Here is a 15,575-nt window from a genome sequence, read left to right as displayed (position 1 = left end):
TGTTGTCATTTGGGGTCAGGGACAGTGGCCCTGCAGCTCATCTATCTGCTGCTTTCCTTGCAGAGCACGCTGCTTTCCAGCCTCTCACGATATTTCAGACGGGGAGCTCCCAGCTCCCCTGCTGCTGGAGTCCTGCCCTCGCCACAGGGCAAGGCCACCTCTCTCTCCAAAGCCAACCCAGAGTCTCAGGAGCCTCTGATCCAACTTGTGCAAGCCTTTGTCCGGCACGTGCAGAGATAGGGCAGTGGAGTACTAGCCACTTGCTACTCCCTACCAACCTGCACTGCAGCCTGGGCAGAGGGCGCTGCCGCCCTCCACAAGGCCAGCCACTGAGCAAGCAGATCCCTTCGTCCCCCTCCTGCCCACCCGCTGACATTATTTTTATATAGCTGAAGAGGTCAACAGCATGGGCAGGGAGCAAAGGGTGCTCAGACTTGACAATACCCCAAGGTGGCCCCTTTCCTTCTCCGTATCCCCATGGCACTTGAGCCAGGGGGGCCCTGGGTGCTGGCAGCACAGGACAGGCCTGTGTGTAGTGAGGGTTTTCCATGATCTATTCTTGCAGTTTTTTGGTAATTCTGTGGTCTATTTATACAAATATTAAAAATGCTGTTTATAGAGCCTGTGTCATGTGGCAACTTTCCGAGGCCCCAGATTTTGGGGGTGAAGGGTGGCTGGAGACAGCAGGACTCCTGTTGAGGCGGACTTACCAGCACCTTCCCATTTAGTCCTGAGCAGACTGTTAGGACAGGCACACACGGGAGAGTCTAGATCTCAGTGTGCATGTAGTTCTTCCTGCCGTGAAGCCCCGGGATGCCCACTGGGACCATCTAAAATAAAGCATGGCCACACTGGATGCTCCTAGAATCAGGCTGATATAGGGCTCCCTGCCTGCCACTTGCAAACTAGTACCTTGAAGAGGTAGATAATCTCTTGTCCCGTGCAGCTTCAGGCTGAGCCTATAACTGTTGGCTACTGAAGCGTCCCTATTCCCTAACAGGCAAGCCAGTGTAGACCCACATGTGGGTCCAGGGTTAGGGACGGACGTTTTCCTTAGGTACAAAGTGTTGTGTAATTGCATGTGCGGAACTCCGGGAAATGGGATGCTTAAGAACTGTTCCTGTGCTCTGTACTCTGGGAGCAGCTAGTGCCATGACTCCAAACCTTACCCTAAGAGACCAATGAAGTCTTAACCATCATGCTTTTAGGGTGGCTCCTGGACTCTGAGACCCTGACAAGGCAATTTGCACACAAAGGAGGATTTATTTGCCAGAGAGCAAGCAGACAGGCAGAAGTAAGAATGTTAGAAACTGAGGGAATGGTGGCTGTAGCCACTGCACCCAGCCAGAGCCATGAGGGAAGTGGGGGGAGGCAGCACTTGGTGCTGCTGCTCTGGCTGACCCTTCTGGTCTCCTGCTACACTGTCCCAGCCCTACCTGTTTGCTGCTGTCCCCCTCAACCTTCACAGCATTCCTTTCATGCCAAGAGCATCCCAGCATATTCTGGGCCCATGGTGGGATCAAATGGAGTGACCGTCCTGCTAAGGAGCTGGGAAGCCTGGAGTGTGCAGGGTTAGGTCAGAAGCAGGGCTAGCAGAGGGACCTGGAGCCATTCTGTCTTGTGGGGTCCTTAATAGCTGAATGACAGGCACAGCCAGAAAAGAGTTAGGTCCCTTATCCTAGGCAGCTCTGTCACCAGCAGACAAGTGTAAGCGGCAGGCCTGGGAAGGGGCTGCTTAGCTGAGCAGTTCCAGGTAGGTGACGGGAACCTTGCCCTTCTTGTTGCCTCGCTCACCAATGAGCCAGTCAGGATCCATGCCTGGCAGGCTGTAGACAGTGATGAGCTGTTGGAAGAAGAGAAGAGACTTAGACTCTAGACATGGGTAAGCCTAGCCCCAGGACTAAGCTGGGGCAAAGCTGCTACTTCCCTGTGAGAGATGTCCCTTCAGGGCTGTACTAGGCTGTAGAGGTTAGGGACTCCCACGAGAATGACCAGAGTTGTGCACACTCAGTGTTCCTGGTCTGTCCAGCTCTTGCCTGCCCCCAGGACCAACCTCATCAGCCAGCAGTGCCAGCTCACTGCTGTCAGCTGCCTCGTAGTCATAGAGCACCCGGGCTTTTCGAGTCCCACTGGCCGGGGGAGCCACCTCCTCCAGGCAGAGTGCTGCCTCTTCTGGAGGGCCCAAGCCAGCCCCAGTAGGTACCACAGGCATGGTAGCTGCAGTGGTGGTCGGTGAGGTGCTGCTCAGGGGTGGGGAGGCAGGCTCTGTGGTGCCCACGAAGGTGCCTGGAAATCTAGAGAAAAGGGGGTCTCAGTACCCCGTACTGACCTGTGAGAGCCCTACGTACTCTACAAGACAGACCAGAGACACTGGTCCATATTACACACAAGGAGGCCCAACCACCAATAACTTACATGGCACCCTGAGAGCTGGCAGCACAAGGAGAAAAGCAACATAAAGGAAGCTGAGATAGTACCACCTGCTTGTCCCTGCCCACCTCCCACTACTGTGAGCCCCTGGGGCTCTGGTCCCCAAGGGCTCACCCCATGAGGTACCCAGTGGGGTCTAGGCAGAGCCTCCAGTCCAACCTCATGTATGGGGTTTTCTGAGCTCAGAAGAAAAGGCCCTTGGCCAAAAGCATTGGGCCACTCACTGGGTCTGGGAGATAGGGGGCCTCAGACCTGGGTCCAGCCACACCTGCCTAGCTGTTTCTGCAGATCCAGCATGTGGCGGTAGCACTGTGCATAGTAGGTTGTCTGAGACTTGACGAACTCATGGAGGCAGCGAAGGTGATTCACCTGGAAGGAAGGTCTCCAGCTAACCTCTGGCCTCAGCATGGCCTGTCCCCATCCCAGGCTCTGACAGGCCATTCTCTAGACACCACGGGGGTGGGGGAGTGCTCAGTCTGTGGGCTGGCTCTGTGGCCTCTGCTGTGGCAAAACCCAGCGGAACACGAATGCAGGACTCACGTGGGTACTGCTGATCCCCTCCAGCAGGAGACGCGTCACTTCTGCCTGCCGGTCAAACTCTGTCTGGGCCACTCGAAGCTCCTGCTCAGCCTAGGTAGGGCGGGCAGTCATGAGAGCAGCTCCATCCTCAGCCGCTCTACGAGCTCTCCCTGCTGCCTACTAGGGACAATACCAGTGCCCTCCAGGAACACAGGCGCCTGGCTCTACCCCAGATGAGCCACAGCCCATTTGGAACCTGTGGGTAGCTGCAGTGACAGGCCCTCCCCACCCTGACAGGGTGGGATCTGTCAGGAGGTGCTGCTATTGGGCCTAGTGTGCTGTGGAACAATCATTTCCCAGAGGGGGGTAGTATCGCCCCTTCCACTCCTCTGCAGTGAGCGTAAGGCAGAACTGAACACTGAAAACTTCCCGTCTCCAGCAGCAGTTATGTCTGGGCCCCAATCCCTGACTTTCTAGACCTTACCCCCAAGTTCTCAAAGGACCAACTCACCTTGTCTACTTCATCGTTCCAAAGCTGTAGAGACCAGAACAGCACCGGGCAGCAGGGAACGCAAGGTGGGCACTGGTCAGTGGTGGAGTAGGGATGGCCAGATGCCAGAGCCTGTGCCTGCCCCAGCTCCCAGGAACCCAACCTCTGCCCACCCTATCCTGCTCAACCCACCCCAGCCCAACCAGGAGCTGAGGCTGCAACAAGATTTGGTATTAGGGCGGGGAGGTGGCACGCGTCCCACCCAGCATGCTGCATGCAGGGCCAGCCAGCTGGAAGTCTTGCTTGTGCTTTTCCTACAGCCACCCCCAACTCTAAATGGGTCTTAGAGACCGAATGTCCCCACCCCACCCTGACTCCTGCTCGGAGGCAGGACAGGACAAGTGACCCTGGGCCAGTCACTGAACCTTTCTGTCCTCCGGCAGAGAAAGGCAGCCTCGGGCCAGAGTCACACTGGGGGTCAGTGGCAAAAGAAAAAAACAGGGCAGCCTCCACCCTCCGGGATGTTTCTCCTTCCACTCGGCCCAGGGAGGGGAGCGGGAAGTGTCATCCAGAGTCTAGGGAAGAAAAGCCCCCCTCCCCCCACCATGACTTAGGAGACCCAATTTATGGTCATTTGTGGAAATCTGGCCTAGGACAACACCCTGACACACAGACTGTTGAACTGGGCCAGCAGAATGCACAGCCCACATTGAGAGCACCGTTGTTGTGTGCCATGTTGAAGGGCTAACAGGCCTGAGAGACATCTCAAAGACAATTGCCAGCCATGGAATGACAGCACAAGTCACACGGTAGCATGCTCAGAACAGGAGCGGAGGGTCAGAAGGCCTGCACAGGAGAGTTTCACCCAGGGCACAGGTAGAGAGGTATGTGGCTAGCCTAGCCCCGACACAGTCTATATACACCTAACTCAACCTGGCTACTGTACCGTTCTAGCCTGCCTACCTCCATCTTGCCTCCAACCTGCTCCTTAGGTTGGCCTCCCACCTGTTTTCCAGGAGCTTCCCAGGCCATCTGGCTTGCAGCCTACCATGGTGCTAAGGAGTCTGAGAGAGGAAACCAGACCCAGGCAGCCTCCTCTCTTACCACAGGGTCCCCCCAGACCCATAAGGAGGTTGAAGTGGTGTACCTTTGTAGGAGAAAGCATAGAATGGCAAGTTCCTCAGGATCCCTAGAGGTGGCATTGTGTGCTGAACTAAGGACACAAAGGGGTTCTGTACAGCTGGTCAAAATATCCTCTACCTTGCCTAGGGAGAAACCAGCTCAGCCTGCCTGCTGGACCAGACTTGGGCACATGGAGTTGTCACTTCCCTGTTCTGAGCTGCCCCTCAGCCTCTCAGGACAACCTGCAACATGAGCAGGGCCCTCTGGCTCACCTGCTACCTTCTGGTCCTGCACTGGCAGAGCCAGTAGCAGGAGCTGTGGGCCAAGGAGGCCAGGGTGGGGCAAGGCATGGTGCGAGGGGTGCTTACCGCAGAGGCGCTGGCCGAGAGAATGTAATTACGTGGTCTAGTCTCCTGAAAGTCAGGCACCGTCTGGCGGGGAACAGAGTTCATGGGGGAGAGGGGTCACCCTGGGCCAGGACCAGTGTTGAGGTCAGGAGGTGGCCCCAGGGTCTCCTATAAGGAGATACAAGAAACCCTGGCCCCTGGGACAGGGGGAAAGACAGATACAACACAGACCCTCTGCCCACTCCAGTCAGCTGGAGATGAGACAGGCTTAGGGGCTCAATGGGTCCAAATTGAAGATCCAGTGACAGTGTGCTGGGAGCCCAAGGAACCCACAGGCTAGGCATGTCCCTCTTCTGGGTCTCAGGCACACAAGGAGGCCCAACAGATCCACAGCCTCCCCTCCCCACCACAGCTTTCTCCAGCTCAGAACTTCACCACAGTTTCTGGCTCCTCCATCAAAGCCAGATCCCCTCCCCCCCCCAAGAGTAGCTAGATGGATGCATGGATGGACAGAATGACAGGCTTTTAACATTTGCAAGAAGCTGCCTCACAGGCCAATGCCTGCATCCCCACAAACCAGAGCCTCTGCACGGAGGCCAGCCAATTGCAAAAGCCTGAGGGTATGCCCTGGGCTGGCCGCAGCACCTGGGCCTCAGGCAGGATGGGCGAACCGGAAGCAGCACAGCACATGGGACGGGCATACTCACATCTCCCTCACACTGAGCCAAGTTACCCAAAGCAGAACGGAAAGGAACAAAAACAGACAGTTAGTAAGTCCACAGCAGGAGAGCAGGCACAGCTGGACCCGCGTTAAGGACACAAGCCACCCTCAGGAGTCCTGGGTAGCAGGCCCTAGGGACACTGCTCACACCTCACATGACTCAGGCCCAAGGCCCTCTGGGCTCCTGGGGAGAAAGCAGTCACCCTGCAGTGACTAAGGAAAGGCCGAAGTGACAGGGAGTGGGGCTGTTCTGCACAGGTGATTGACAAGTGACCCCAAGAGCCATATTCTCTTCACGTATGGACCATGCACACTGGTGACCCTGGACTTGGCTATGGCTCTCGCCAGAGGCAGTGTAGGCCCCAGCGAGCACACTGACTGACCATACTGTAGAGAGGGAGGGTATAGTGAAAGGAGTGAGTTACGGGCAGTGCAGAGCCCAGCAGGCTTGCCTAGTCTAGCCCACCTTCAGCTGAGAGGCTGAGAAGCACAGAGGCATTTCCCTAACATACCCTGGGCCTAGAATTTCCTTCTCAGGGCCTGTGGTGACTGTTAGGTCCCTTACCCCCTTGAGCAGCCTGCATACCAAGACCAAGCGTTCTGCCCTCTGGTCTAGCCCTGTCAAATCAGCTCAGCCTGCCCCTCCCATCCTGCTTGAGCAGGTCCCTGTGGGCTGGGGATGTAGGAGGAGCAGGATGGCCCAGGACCTGCTCCTTAGACAGTCCCTGCATGGGCTATGGGGGCTGGCCAGCTCTAGTGTTCTCCACAGCCTAGGGGAGCCTAAGCATAGGGCGCCTTGTACCCCATGTTCAAGCAGCAGGTGGAGAGTTAGTCAGGGAGCCATGCCCAGGCAGGGCCAGGCTGAGCATCCACGGAGCCAGGAAAGGCATGCAAGAGTTCCATCTGGTATCTTAGAGGCTTGCAGGGTGCCCAGCCCAGTTACAGGCACTGTGAATCTGCCCACCTCATATTTGTCTGTCCTGGAGCCACCAGGGTTCCCTGGGGTGGGGACAGAGACCATGACCTGACCAGTCAGCACAGTCCAGCCCCAGCCAAAGAGGAAGAGCATGCCAAATACCAAGTCCCTGAACTCCCCAGCAGAGCCTGGGATGAAGGAGCAGACAGGGCCACTTACCGTGGCTTTGGCTTCGGCTGCCTTGGCCTTCTTTAGTCGGGCTTTGCAGGCATCCAAGTCAAGACGCCGGTTCTGCAGGAGCCGCCTCTCCTTCTGCAGGATGACAGAGACAGTGAGACTGGGCTAGACCTGCTCAGAAATCCCTGGCAAACTGAGACCCAGAAATGGACAGTCATTCTTGGTCACTCAGCCGGCAGGAGCCACCTCTGAGGAGTGGTCCCAGACTCCTTACCGAAATCGTTTTCCAGTCCCCTTCCAGGAAGTTGCGCAAGGGCGTGAGGAAGCTGAGGGAGGCGGTGTGGATGAAATCCCGCTCTGCTGCTCCCAGGCGCTTTTCAGCTTCTGACACCTTGATTAGTGTCTTCCCTAGGAAGAGAGCTGTAGGGTGAGGGAGAAGCAGAACACAAGCCACTCTGCCTCCAACAGGGCTGAGAAGCAAGCATAGGCAACCTACAGAGGTGCCACCCTCAGGACAAGCAGATGTGCTGGACATCTAACATGAAGCACAAAGAGAATGGCCTAAAAAGAATGGCCAGGGGCTGCTGAGGTGTGGCTGGGGTAGAGCCTTGCCCAGCAGGCAGGTATGAGGCCTGGTGTCTCAAGAACAAACACAAGATTGGGGAGTTCCAGAATGAGGAGTCTGAGTATCCCCCAAAAGTCACACTTACTGAGCACAGCTGTCAAAGATGTCAACTTCTAGACCCTGGGAATTGTTCAAAGCACAAAAACAAATGAAGAAACATTTTCTGAATAACTAGTGGACCCTGGTAAAAAACAATCAAGTGGCATCAGCCTGGGCATGTGCTATTGCTCCTTGGTCAGGCCTGGACAGGCAGGAGACCTGCTTGGTACTAAGAGCACTGCCTCCTGCCAGAACTGAACACAATCCAGAAAAGTCTGAGGCGTCCTGAATGTCTCTCAGCAAGCACACCTGTGGTATGTCTGAGACAGGCTGGACAGCACACTAGCAAAGCCTCGCCCCCACAAGGCAAAAGCTAACTGGATCTGTACACTGTTCAACCTTCAGACCAGTTTCCCAATTCACACAACACTCACTCCCTGGTAGCGTCACTCTCAGGAGATGAAGATACTGGCTGACCACGAACATGTACTGACCCAGGCACGGCTCCCTGGGAGCTACTTTGACACAACAGGAGCAAGCTGGAAATGGGGGGCAGGCCTCCAGACTCATCAGCTGTGAGGCTGAGGCTAGAAGAGCCAGAGTTAGAGGCCATTCTGGGCAAAGACTCTGTCTCCAAGAAGAAAAAAAAAAAAAGACTTTTGTGAATCCAACTACCTCAATAATAACAGTAAGAGGACTTGAGCACGCTAATGAAAAGGTAATGACTATCAGAATGGATATCTTAAAAACTAAATACTATCCATACTGAATGCTATTGGTTAGAGCCACATACAGACTTTATGACATAAACAGACTGAGACGATCAGAAGAAGATACTGTGCAAATGGTGGCATTGGAGAGCTAAGAAGCCCAACAGGTATCAGACAAAATGGACGAACCTTCAGGCAGAGAGCTTAACGAGAGAAAGAGTAGCATTTTCATTTTAGTTTTTGAGATGGATGCTTTCCATACTCAGTCTCCCAAGTGGCAAGACTACAGGCTTATACCACGCTGGCTACAGCGGTAGTTTATAGGGATAATAGTCAATCCAGGGCTGGCAGAGGTGTCACTCACTGACTGCGGCACCAGCATGGGACTTGAATTCAGATCCCCAGCACCTACATACAACTCAGTGCAATGGCATGCATCTATAACCATACTACGGATGGCAGTAGAGACAGGAGACTGGCTACCAAGAGCTGCACAACAATGAGCTACAGGTTAATGAGAGAGAGTGGAGGAAGCCATGCAAACCTGACTTCTGGCCTCCACAAGCACGCGCACACCAATCCATCAGGAAGACAAGCGTAGACACACCCCACAATGACCAACTACACGAGAAGACAGTACAACAAATGGCTGGAAAGGCCCCTGCTGTTTCTCAATAACCATGTGACTCAGTCAACAAGAGCACACTGTCAACAGCTAACCTTCCTGAACAATACTTTACCCGGTAACACATAATGTACACACCAATCCCTCATAGGTCATATTCTAGGTCAGAGGTTCTCAACTTGTGAGTCGAGCCCCGGGGTCGAATGAGCCTTTCACAGGGGTCACCTAAGACCATCAGAGAACACGAGTATTTACACTGCAATTCATAACGGTAGCACAATTATAGTCATGAAGCAATGTAAGTAATTTTATGGTTGGGGGTCAGCATAACATTCAAAACTGTATTAAAGGGTCTCGGTGTTAAGAAGGTTGAAAATCACTGTTGCAGCCCATGAAAAAAGTCTGGCGTTTTAAACCCCAGACTGAAGATCAAACAGCGGATGCTAGTGGGGTCTGAAGCCACAAAGCCGGTTGGGAAGAACACACTGGCAGTCCCTCTCTTTCTCTTTGCCACCATCCCAGCCTTTGGGTGCTAGAGACCAGTCACAGACGCCGCCGTCAAGCCAGGCAGCACGTTACCAACTGTCTGAGCCAGGCTGGAGCCCCGCCATTTCTCAAAAGTTTAGATCCAGAGCTGAAGCAATGGAGAACAGACAAATCCATGCCATTGGAAGTCTGAACTGGGCACCAGGACTTTTGGATGAGGTGGAGATGTTTGTACAACTCTAAATTCACTGGAGTATATATATAAAAAGTCCATTTGAGGGGCTGGAGAGATGGCTCAGCGATTAAGAGCACCAACTGCTCTTCCAGAGGTCCTGAGTTCAATTCCCAGCAACCACATGGTGGCTCACAACCATCTGTAATGGGATCCGATGCCCTCTTCTGGCTACAGTGTGTGTACTCATACAAATAAAGATAAGTTTAAAAAAAAAAAAAAGTCCATTTGATGGAGTCAGTCCATTTGATGGTCTCTAAGGTATATCTGAATAAAATTTAGAAATGAAGGAAGAGAGAGGAGGCTCTCCGAATGCCACCAGGACTCCTATCTTAGATAATGGCAAATGAATGACGAGCTGGAATTAAGAGCACTGGCTGCTCCTTCCAGAGGACCAGCGCACAGTTTCCAACAGGCATGCTGCCAAGTTCACACAGCTTGGAACTCTGGGTCTGAGAGAACAGATACCCTCTTCCAGCCTCCCTAGGCACCAGGCACACAAGTGGTACAATATACATATGCAGGCAAAATGCTCATCCACAGAAGAATAAATCCTTTTTTAAAAGTTAGGTTGCAGGGTACAGATGATCCTATTGAGAAGTACGTGTCAGCCTGGGGAGACACTCAGCCAGGAAGGTGTAGTATGCACAGGCACGCGGCCCTGAGTCAACCCCAGAACACACGTACGGCAGGGGTGGTGACATGGAATCTCAGTGTTCCAGAAGTAGGGACAAGGTGGATTCAGAGGTTTGCTGGCCAGCCAGCCGTAGTCTAACCAGTGAGTAAACCCCAAGTCCTAGTGAGAGGGAAGATGCCTCAGGCTGACCCTCTTGCCTCAGGCTGACCCTCTTGCCTCCACACACTTACATACATGAGCACCTATGTGCATACACACGACCTGGGGCTGGACGCAGCTCAGGGGTAAAGGCTTGTCAAGCATCCACAGGGCCCCAGGATCCAACTCCAGCACCACAGAAACAACGTGCATACATACAAACCACATATACACACACACACACACACACACACACACACACACACACCAACCACATACCACACATACCACATACAGACACCACACACACACTCACACACACACCACACCTCATACATACATCTAAATTGGTTAAGGTAGGATTCTTTCTTTTATTCTCTTCTACACCCAGAAGGACCTTGCATTTAGAATAAGCTCAGGTTGTCTGTAGAACGTTAAACAGGAGGAAGCTGGCCTGATGGCCTCTACCCTCAATCCCAGTGTTTGGCAATCAAAGCCCTGTGGAGCTCTGGGATTTAAGGCCAGCCCTAAAGAGCAAAACCCAACCAAAGTAAAAAAAAAAAAAAAAAGAGGGAGAGGAGAGAGAGAAAGGGGGAACTTAAAAACCCAGAGACAGCCGGGCGGTAGTGGCGCACGCCTTTAATCCCAGCACTTGGGAGGCAGAGGCAGGCGGATTTCTGAGTTCGAGGCCAGCCTGGTCTACAGAGTGAGTTCCAGGACAGCTAGGGCTGTACAGAGAAACCCTGTCTCGAAAAACAAACAAACAAACAAAAAGAACCCAGAGACAGTGCCCCACACTGGTTCCTGGTTCTGTGGTCTGCTCACCATAGGGAGTGCCGGGGCCCAGCTCGCTGGCTGCCTCTGCCATGTACTGCGCTAGCAGCTCCCCGTTGGTGACTCTCGAGGGTACCTTTCTGTCCAGCTTCTCATATAGAAACTCTTCCACTCGGGCACCTACAGGGAGAGAACAGGCAAAAACACAGGGCTCTCTGGTCTAGCCAGTGAGAAAGCAGATCCTGGGCAGCCTCATCTCTGCCCCCAGCATCCATCCTGAAGACTTCCAGACCCACCCCTTACATCCACATCCACCCTGTGAGACTACAGGATGCCAAGGCCCAGAGACATAAAATAACAGCTCAAAGTATCACAGCACTGAAGTCAGCACCCCCTTGACTCCTCTATCTGAACAGGATTTACAGTGTGGAGCACACATCTGAACAACGCCCTGCCCTTGGTTCCTAGGCCTCTTTGAACACTCAGGGACACTGCAGGATTACAGGTGATATGCAGGTTGCCTTCATTTCTAGAGTTTCTCTGGCAGGCAGCTGACTCTATGACTTTGGTCGAGTCCTTGCCTATCTCCGGCCCGGAGCCCAGGCCCGCATCTGTACCTTGCACGACTTTCTCCCCACCTCAACTCCTGCCAGCCTGGCCGTCCCTGTGGCTCAGAGGGCATTCTGGAGCCCTGATCTCTGGTCCTGAGCCCAACAGGGCCCACCTGCCTCTGCCCCACACCCACTCACTGGGGTTGGGCTGCAGCAGCACCTCAGTCTGCCTCAGGATCCGCTCCGTCCAGTTCTTGGTGCTGTCTGCCCGAGCTAGGAGGTTTTCAAAGTGGGCATCAAGCTCAGTCTTCTCAGCTTGGCCGAACTTCTCCTCTGTGAACTGGGGAGGAAGCACAGGAGGGGTCCTGGGGTCAAAACCTTTCACAACCTACCCTGGGTCTTGGTTGCCTTTTTCTAGGGTAAGGGGATGGGTAAGTCAGGATTGAGGCTCCTGGAAACCCCATAGCATCCCTGGCCCCTCTCTCCACAAAAGCATGTGTGCTCCCAGTGAGCGTCAGCTCTGAGGAGATGGCCAGCAGTGCTGAGGGGGAGAACTTGGCAGCAAGTCCTTAGGGAACAGATGGGTCCCAGAGCAAGGGTCTGAGTTACCATGGGACTCCACAGGCAATTTGGGGCTTCAGGGAAAAGGGGCTCGAACAGAGACTAGAAAGACTCAAGGTCCTAGATTAAAGAGATGCTATTCATGCCTCAGTTCTACTCGTTGAACTGTGTGACACTGAAAAAGGGCTTTGCCTCTCTAGGCCTCAGTTTCCCCTTAAAACAGATAGTAAAATGCTTCTCTATCGAGGGTAAGATAGAAAAGATGTGCATTCAACGTGAGGGGCTGGCAACTGAGCCTGTGCCCGGCGTGAATATACACACTGCCACCGCTGGGAGCTGCTGCGTGTACCCGGCAGGTCACATGGGTCCCCCATCAGAGCTGGCTGGAGCCATGTGGGCCACCTAGGAATAATCGGAAACTGGTCCAAGTCCTGGCCATCTAATGTAGAAAAGCCCAGGAACCGATATCCCCAAAGGCTTTTTCCAGCCAGGTGACCAGGCTTGCCTCAGCAGCAAAAGGTGAGATCTGCTACAGGTCCAAGATAAGGACCACATTAGCGCACCAAGTCTCTGCAGTATCTGAAGCAGGCAGGGTCAAGCTTCCCATTACACAGATAGAACCACTGAGGCCAAGTGGAGGGCTGTGGTGGAGTCAGGATCTACAAGCAGGAGGCTCTGCAGAGCCACTGCCTGTGAGGGATGAATCATCCAGAGGACAGCAAAGGAGCCGCCAGGTCTCTCAGCAGCCATCAATTATGCAGCAGGCCCTGGGCTTCTCCCTGCTTTAAGACCTCCCCCTCAGCTCCCTGGGCAGCTCACCCTGTCTTCAGTCCCTGCACTTGTCTCTGTGGTCCTGACTCTCCAGGGATCCAAACCCTTGCAGGTCCCAGCCCTCCCAGGCCACCCAGCCCTCTGATGCTGTTGTCAGTCCCACCTTTCCAGCTGAGGAAAAGGCCCAGAGAGGCAGCAGCATCTCCCTGGGCCTCAGTTTCTCCCTGGAAAATGGCAAAAAACCACCTCACAGAACATCCAGCAAGCACAGAGTATGGGTTCAACAGTTGGTTTCCTTTTGGAAATACTGGGGATGGAACCTGAGGCCTCACACGACCTGGGACAGAAGATTCCTGCTGGGCCTGAGGGTGGTGTTAGCCACTGTCATCACTTATAGTCTCTCAGTGGTGTCACTGGGGGTCAGAAGCGGCCAAGCATACAGGCTCCCAAGCTTACCGGGCTTTCCTGCATCCTGGGCCTCCGCCTTGCCCTTCGCCATGCTACCTGCCTACTTCAAGGGGGGGTGGAGCCGGTCACAAGTACCTGATTACTGCTAAAACCCTCGGCAGGGCGGCTCCTCACACCCACCCACAAGCACAGTATTCACATTACTCCGGTGTGCTGTGTGGTGGCTTCCCTTGCCTCCCTGCCCTGATGGGGCCACACTGCCACAGGCATCTGCTTCACAGACTTTGGCTGACATTCCGGACACAACTCTGGAGCCCTTTGTGAAGTAAGCCAGCCTGAAAATCACTCTTGTACAAAGGATCTTGTCCTTGGGTTTCAAGTTGGAAAGGCCTTGCTCCCTTTGGGATGTGGGTGAGGGGGGAGTCTCTCAAAATTGTCACTGGTCCACACAGGGAATGTGTGCTTACATGTCCTGGTACCTGGCACAGGGACACTGACCCCTGGGAGCTGTCACGTCCACCTTTCCTGACGCCTCCCATGTCAGACACCTCTCTAGGTCACACCACAGGTGCCTGCTGCCTCTGATACCTAGTTCCTTCCCTTCAGAGGGGAAGGGGATCACGCCTGAGACAGTCCACGACCGTTTCCAGCATGAGCAGGAGGGCGGGCGTGCAGAGCACAGAAAACCTCTATTTATAACATTCCCAGCTCCCTCCTCCACCCCAGCCTGGGCCCTGGCTGCCTCTCAAGTGGGACCCGTGTGCCTGCCCCCATCAGGCAGAGTGAGGCCCAGAAGCCCTGTGCCACCACTACCTCTAAGCCCTCTCTGTGGGCCTGGCCAGGTCAGATGGCAGAAACCAGCAGTGGCAGGAAACCAGCAGATCAGGTTCTTCCCAGATGTATGAGATAGTGTGGTTGCCATGCCAACACTGGGACAGGCTTTCCCCCTCTTGCAGGAGACTGAGGCTCTGAGGTCCTAGCATCCTCTCTAGTTGCCCACCAAGCTTGGAACTGGGAACAGGAATGGCAATCCTCACTGGGGCACTAAGTCTCATGGGAAATCTGTGCTTTCTAGTAAACATGGCCACATGGGCCTCTGGGGTGGGGGGTGGGGGGACTGTGCCCAGCAAGTCAACAAGGGCAGCATTCAGAGCCTATTCCTGGGGTACTGAGATGGGTTAGCCCAGGGGTGCAGAAACCTCAGGAATCCCACACCCACCCTTGGAGCAGACAGGGCCTCCAACCTGAGCCTCGAACCTGCCTTACAGAAGGGCAGAGTAAGGCTGACATGACTTGTCCAAGGTCACACGCTGCACAGGTGTATTTAACCTCAGCAACTTCCTTTGCAGACAAGCCAGAAAAGAGAGCCACCCATCCCATTTCTCAGAGCCAGAAACAGAGGCCCCGAAGTAAAGCTCTCCTGCCCCCCAAGGTCACAAGAAGCATCAACATCCATATCCTGACTCCAGCCCTTCACTGACACATGAATTCGCCTCAGTTTCTCTTTCTTATACCAAATGTTTAGGACTTGTTCCAATATCAGCATTACTGGCCTGGACAGGACCCAAAGAGGGCAGCCTGCCAGACCCTAGCCTTCTCGACATCCTTTAGGCCTGGGAAGTAAAAGGAAACAGGCCTCCCGCAGAGCAGAAAGGAAATAACTCCTGGCTTCCGGCCTGACTATCCAAGCGTGTGAAAGGGACTGGATGAAACCATAGCATTAACCTGCCCATTGCACGGGTATGGAGACTGAGGCCCGCAAAAGGGATTGGGTATTCTTGTGTGGCCCTCAGCCTGCCAGCCTGGCCTGGGGCGGGGATGGGGAGGAAGGGAGAGTAGTGTAGGGAGGTATAAATCACCCAGTGGTCATTCATCTCCCGGGTTGTGCAGGCAACAGGGCAGTGGGTAAGCTGTCAGTGCAAAGGGGAACTGCCAGGCGCCCAGGCACCGGAGCGCAGGCCCCCATGGTCTCGGGCCATCAGGGAGGTGCAGCTGACCTCGCTGGGAGCTCCCCCGGGCAGCTCCGGGCAGGGGAGCAGGGGCCCGAGCTGCCTCCGGCGCGCACAGCCGCCGCTGCAGGGAAGGGGCTCCTGCAGCACGGTCCCGGGGCGCGCTCCACATCCGGGCCCCGTGCGCGGCGTCGCGCCAGGCCTCACCTGCACCGCCCGAGTGAAGAAGATGCCCGCGTCCGACGCCAGCTTCTTCATGTTGAAGTCCATGGCGCGCCGGTGACAGGGCCGCGCGCCCGCCCCAGCGCAGCCGGCAGCCCCCCGCCCCGCCTCGCGCACCCTGCCCC

At 54.7% G+C, this 15,575-nt stretch overlaps 2 protein-coding genes across 2 annotated transcripts in view; one reads left to right on the top strand and one right to left on the bottom strand.

Moving 5' to 3' along the window:
* Nup188 (nucleoporin 188) overlaps nucleotides 1-620 on the top strand; it is a 58,566-nt gene extending 57,946 nt beyond the window's left edge. Inside the window, exon 44 of the mRNA XM_028757152.1 lies at nucleotides 64-620. Coding sequence (XP_028612985.1) covers nucleotides 64-240 — 177 coding nt within the window. The 3' untranslated portion in view covers nucleotides 241-620. The remainder of the gene's footprint in view (nucleotides 1-63) is intronic.
* Nucleotides 621-1,243: 623 nt separating this feature from the next.
* Nucleotides 1,244-15,567, bottom strand: Sh3glb2 (SH3 domain containing GRB2 like, endophilin B2). Its single transcript, XM_028757153.1, has 11 exons — nucleotides 15,436-15,567; nucleotides 11,738-11,879; nucleotides 11,040-11,168; nucleotides 6,997-7,130; nucleotides 6,765-6,857; nucleotides 4,930-4,992; nucleotides 3,461-3,484; nucleotides 2,971-3,060; nucleotides 2,699-2,799; nucleotides 2,054-2,294; nucleotides 1,244-1,843 (listed from the first exon to the last, which is right to left on the bottom strand). The coding sequence occupies exons 1-11, from the start codon at nucleotides 15,496-15,498 to the stop codon at nucleotides 1,736-1,738; spliced, it is 1,188 nt and encodes a 395-aa protein (XP_028612986.1). The 5' UTR covers nucleotides 15,499-15,567; the 3' UTR covers nucleotides 1,244-1,735.
* Nucleotides 15,568-15,575: the final 8 nt, after the last annotated feature.

Source organism: Grammomys surdaster, unplaced genomic scaffold (genome assembly GCF_004785775.1).
Source record: "Grammomys surdaster isolate TR1022 unplaced genomic scaffold, NIH_TR_1.0 126133, whole genome shotgun sequence".
NCBI classification, from domain to species: domain Eukaryota; kingdom Metazoa; phylum Chordata; class Mammalia; order Rodentia; family Muridae; genus Grammomys; species Grammomys surdaster.
Note: the sequence above shows the minus strand (reverse complement) of the source record. Positions and strands in the feature narration are given on the sequence as shown.

Bases quoted from the DNA above. Each gene is read 5' to 3' on its own strand.
- Sh3glb2 (XM_028757153.1), bottom strand. From the start codon at position 15,498: ATGGACTTCAACATGAAGAAGCTGGCGTCGGACGCGGGCATCTTCTTC. The intron at 7,131-11,039 runs GTGAGCAGACCA...CTCTCTTCCTAG, and splicing joins GGGCCCCGGCACTCCCTATG to GGAAGACACTAATCAAGGTG. The intron at 1,844-2,053 runs GTTGGTCCTGGG...TTCTTCCAACAG, and splicing joins TGGCACTGCTGGCTGATGAG to CTCATCACTGTCTACAGCCT.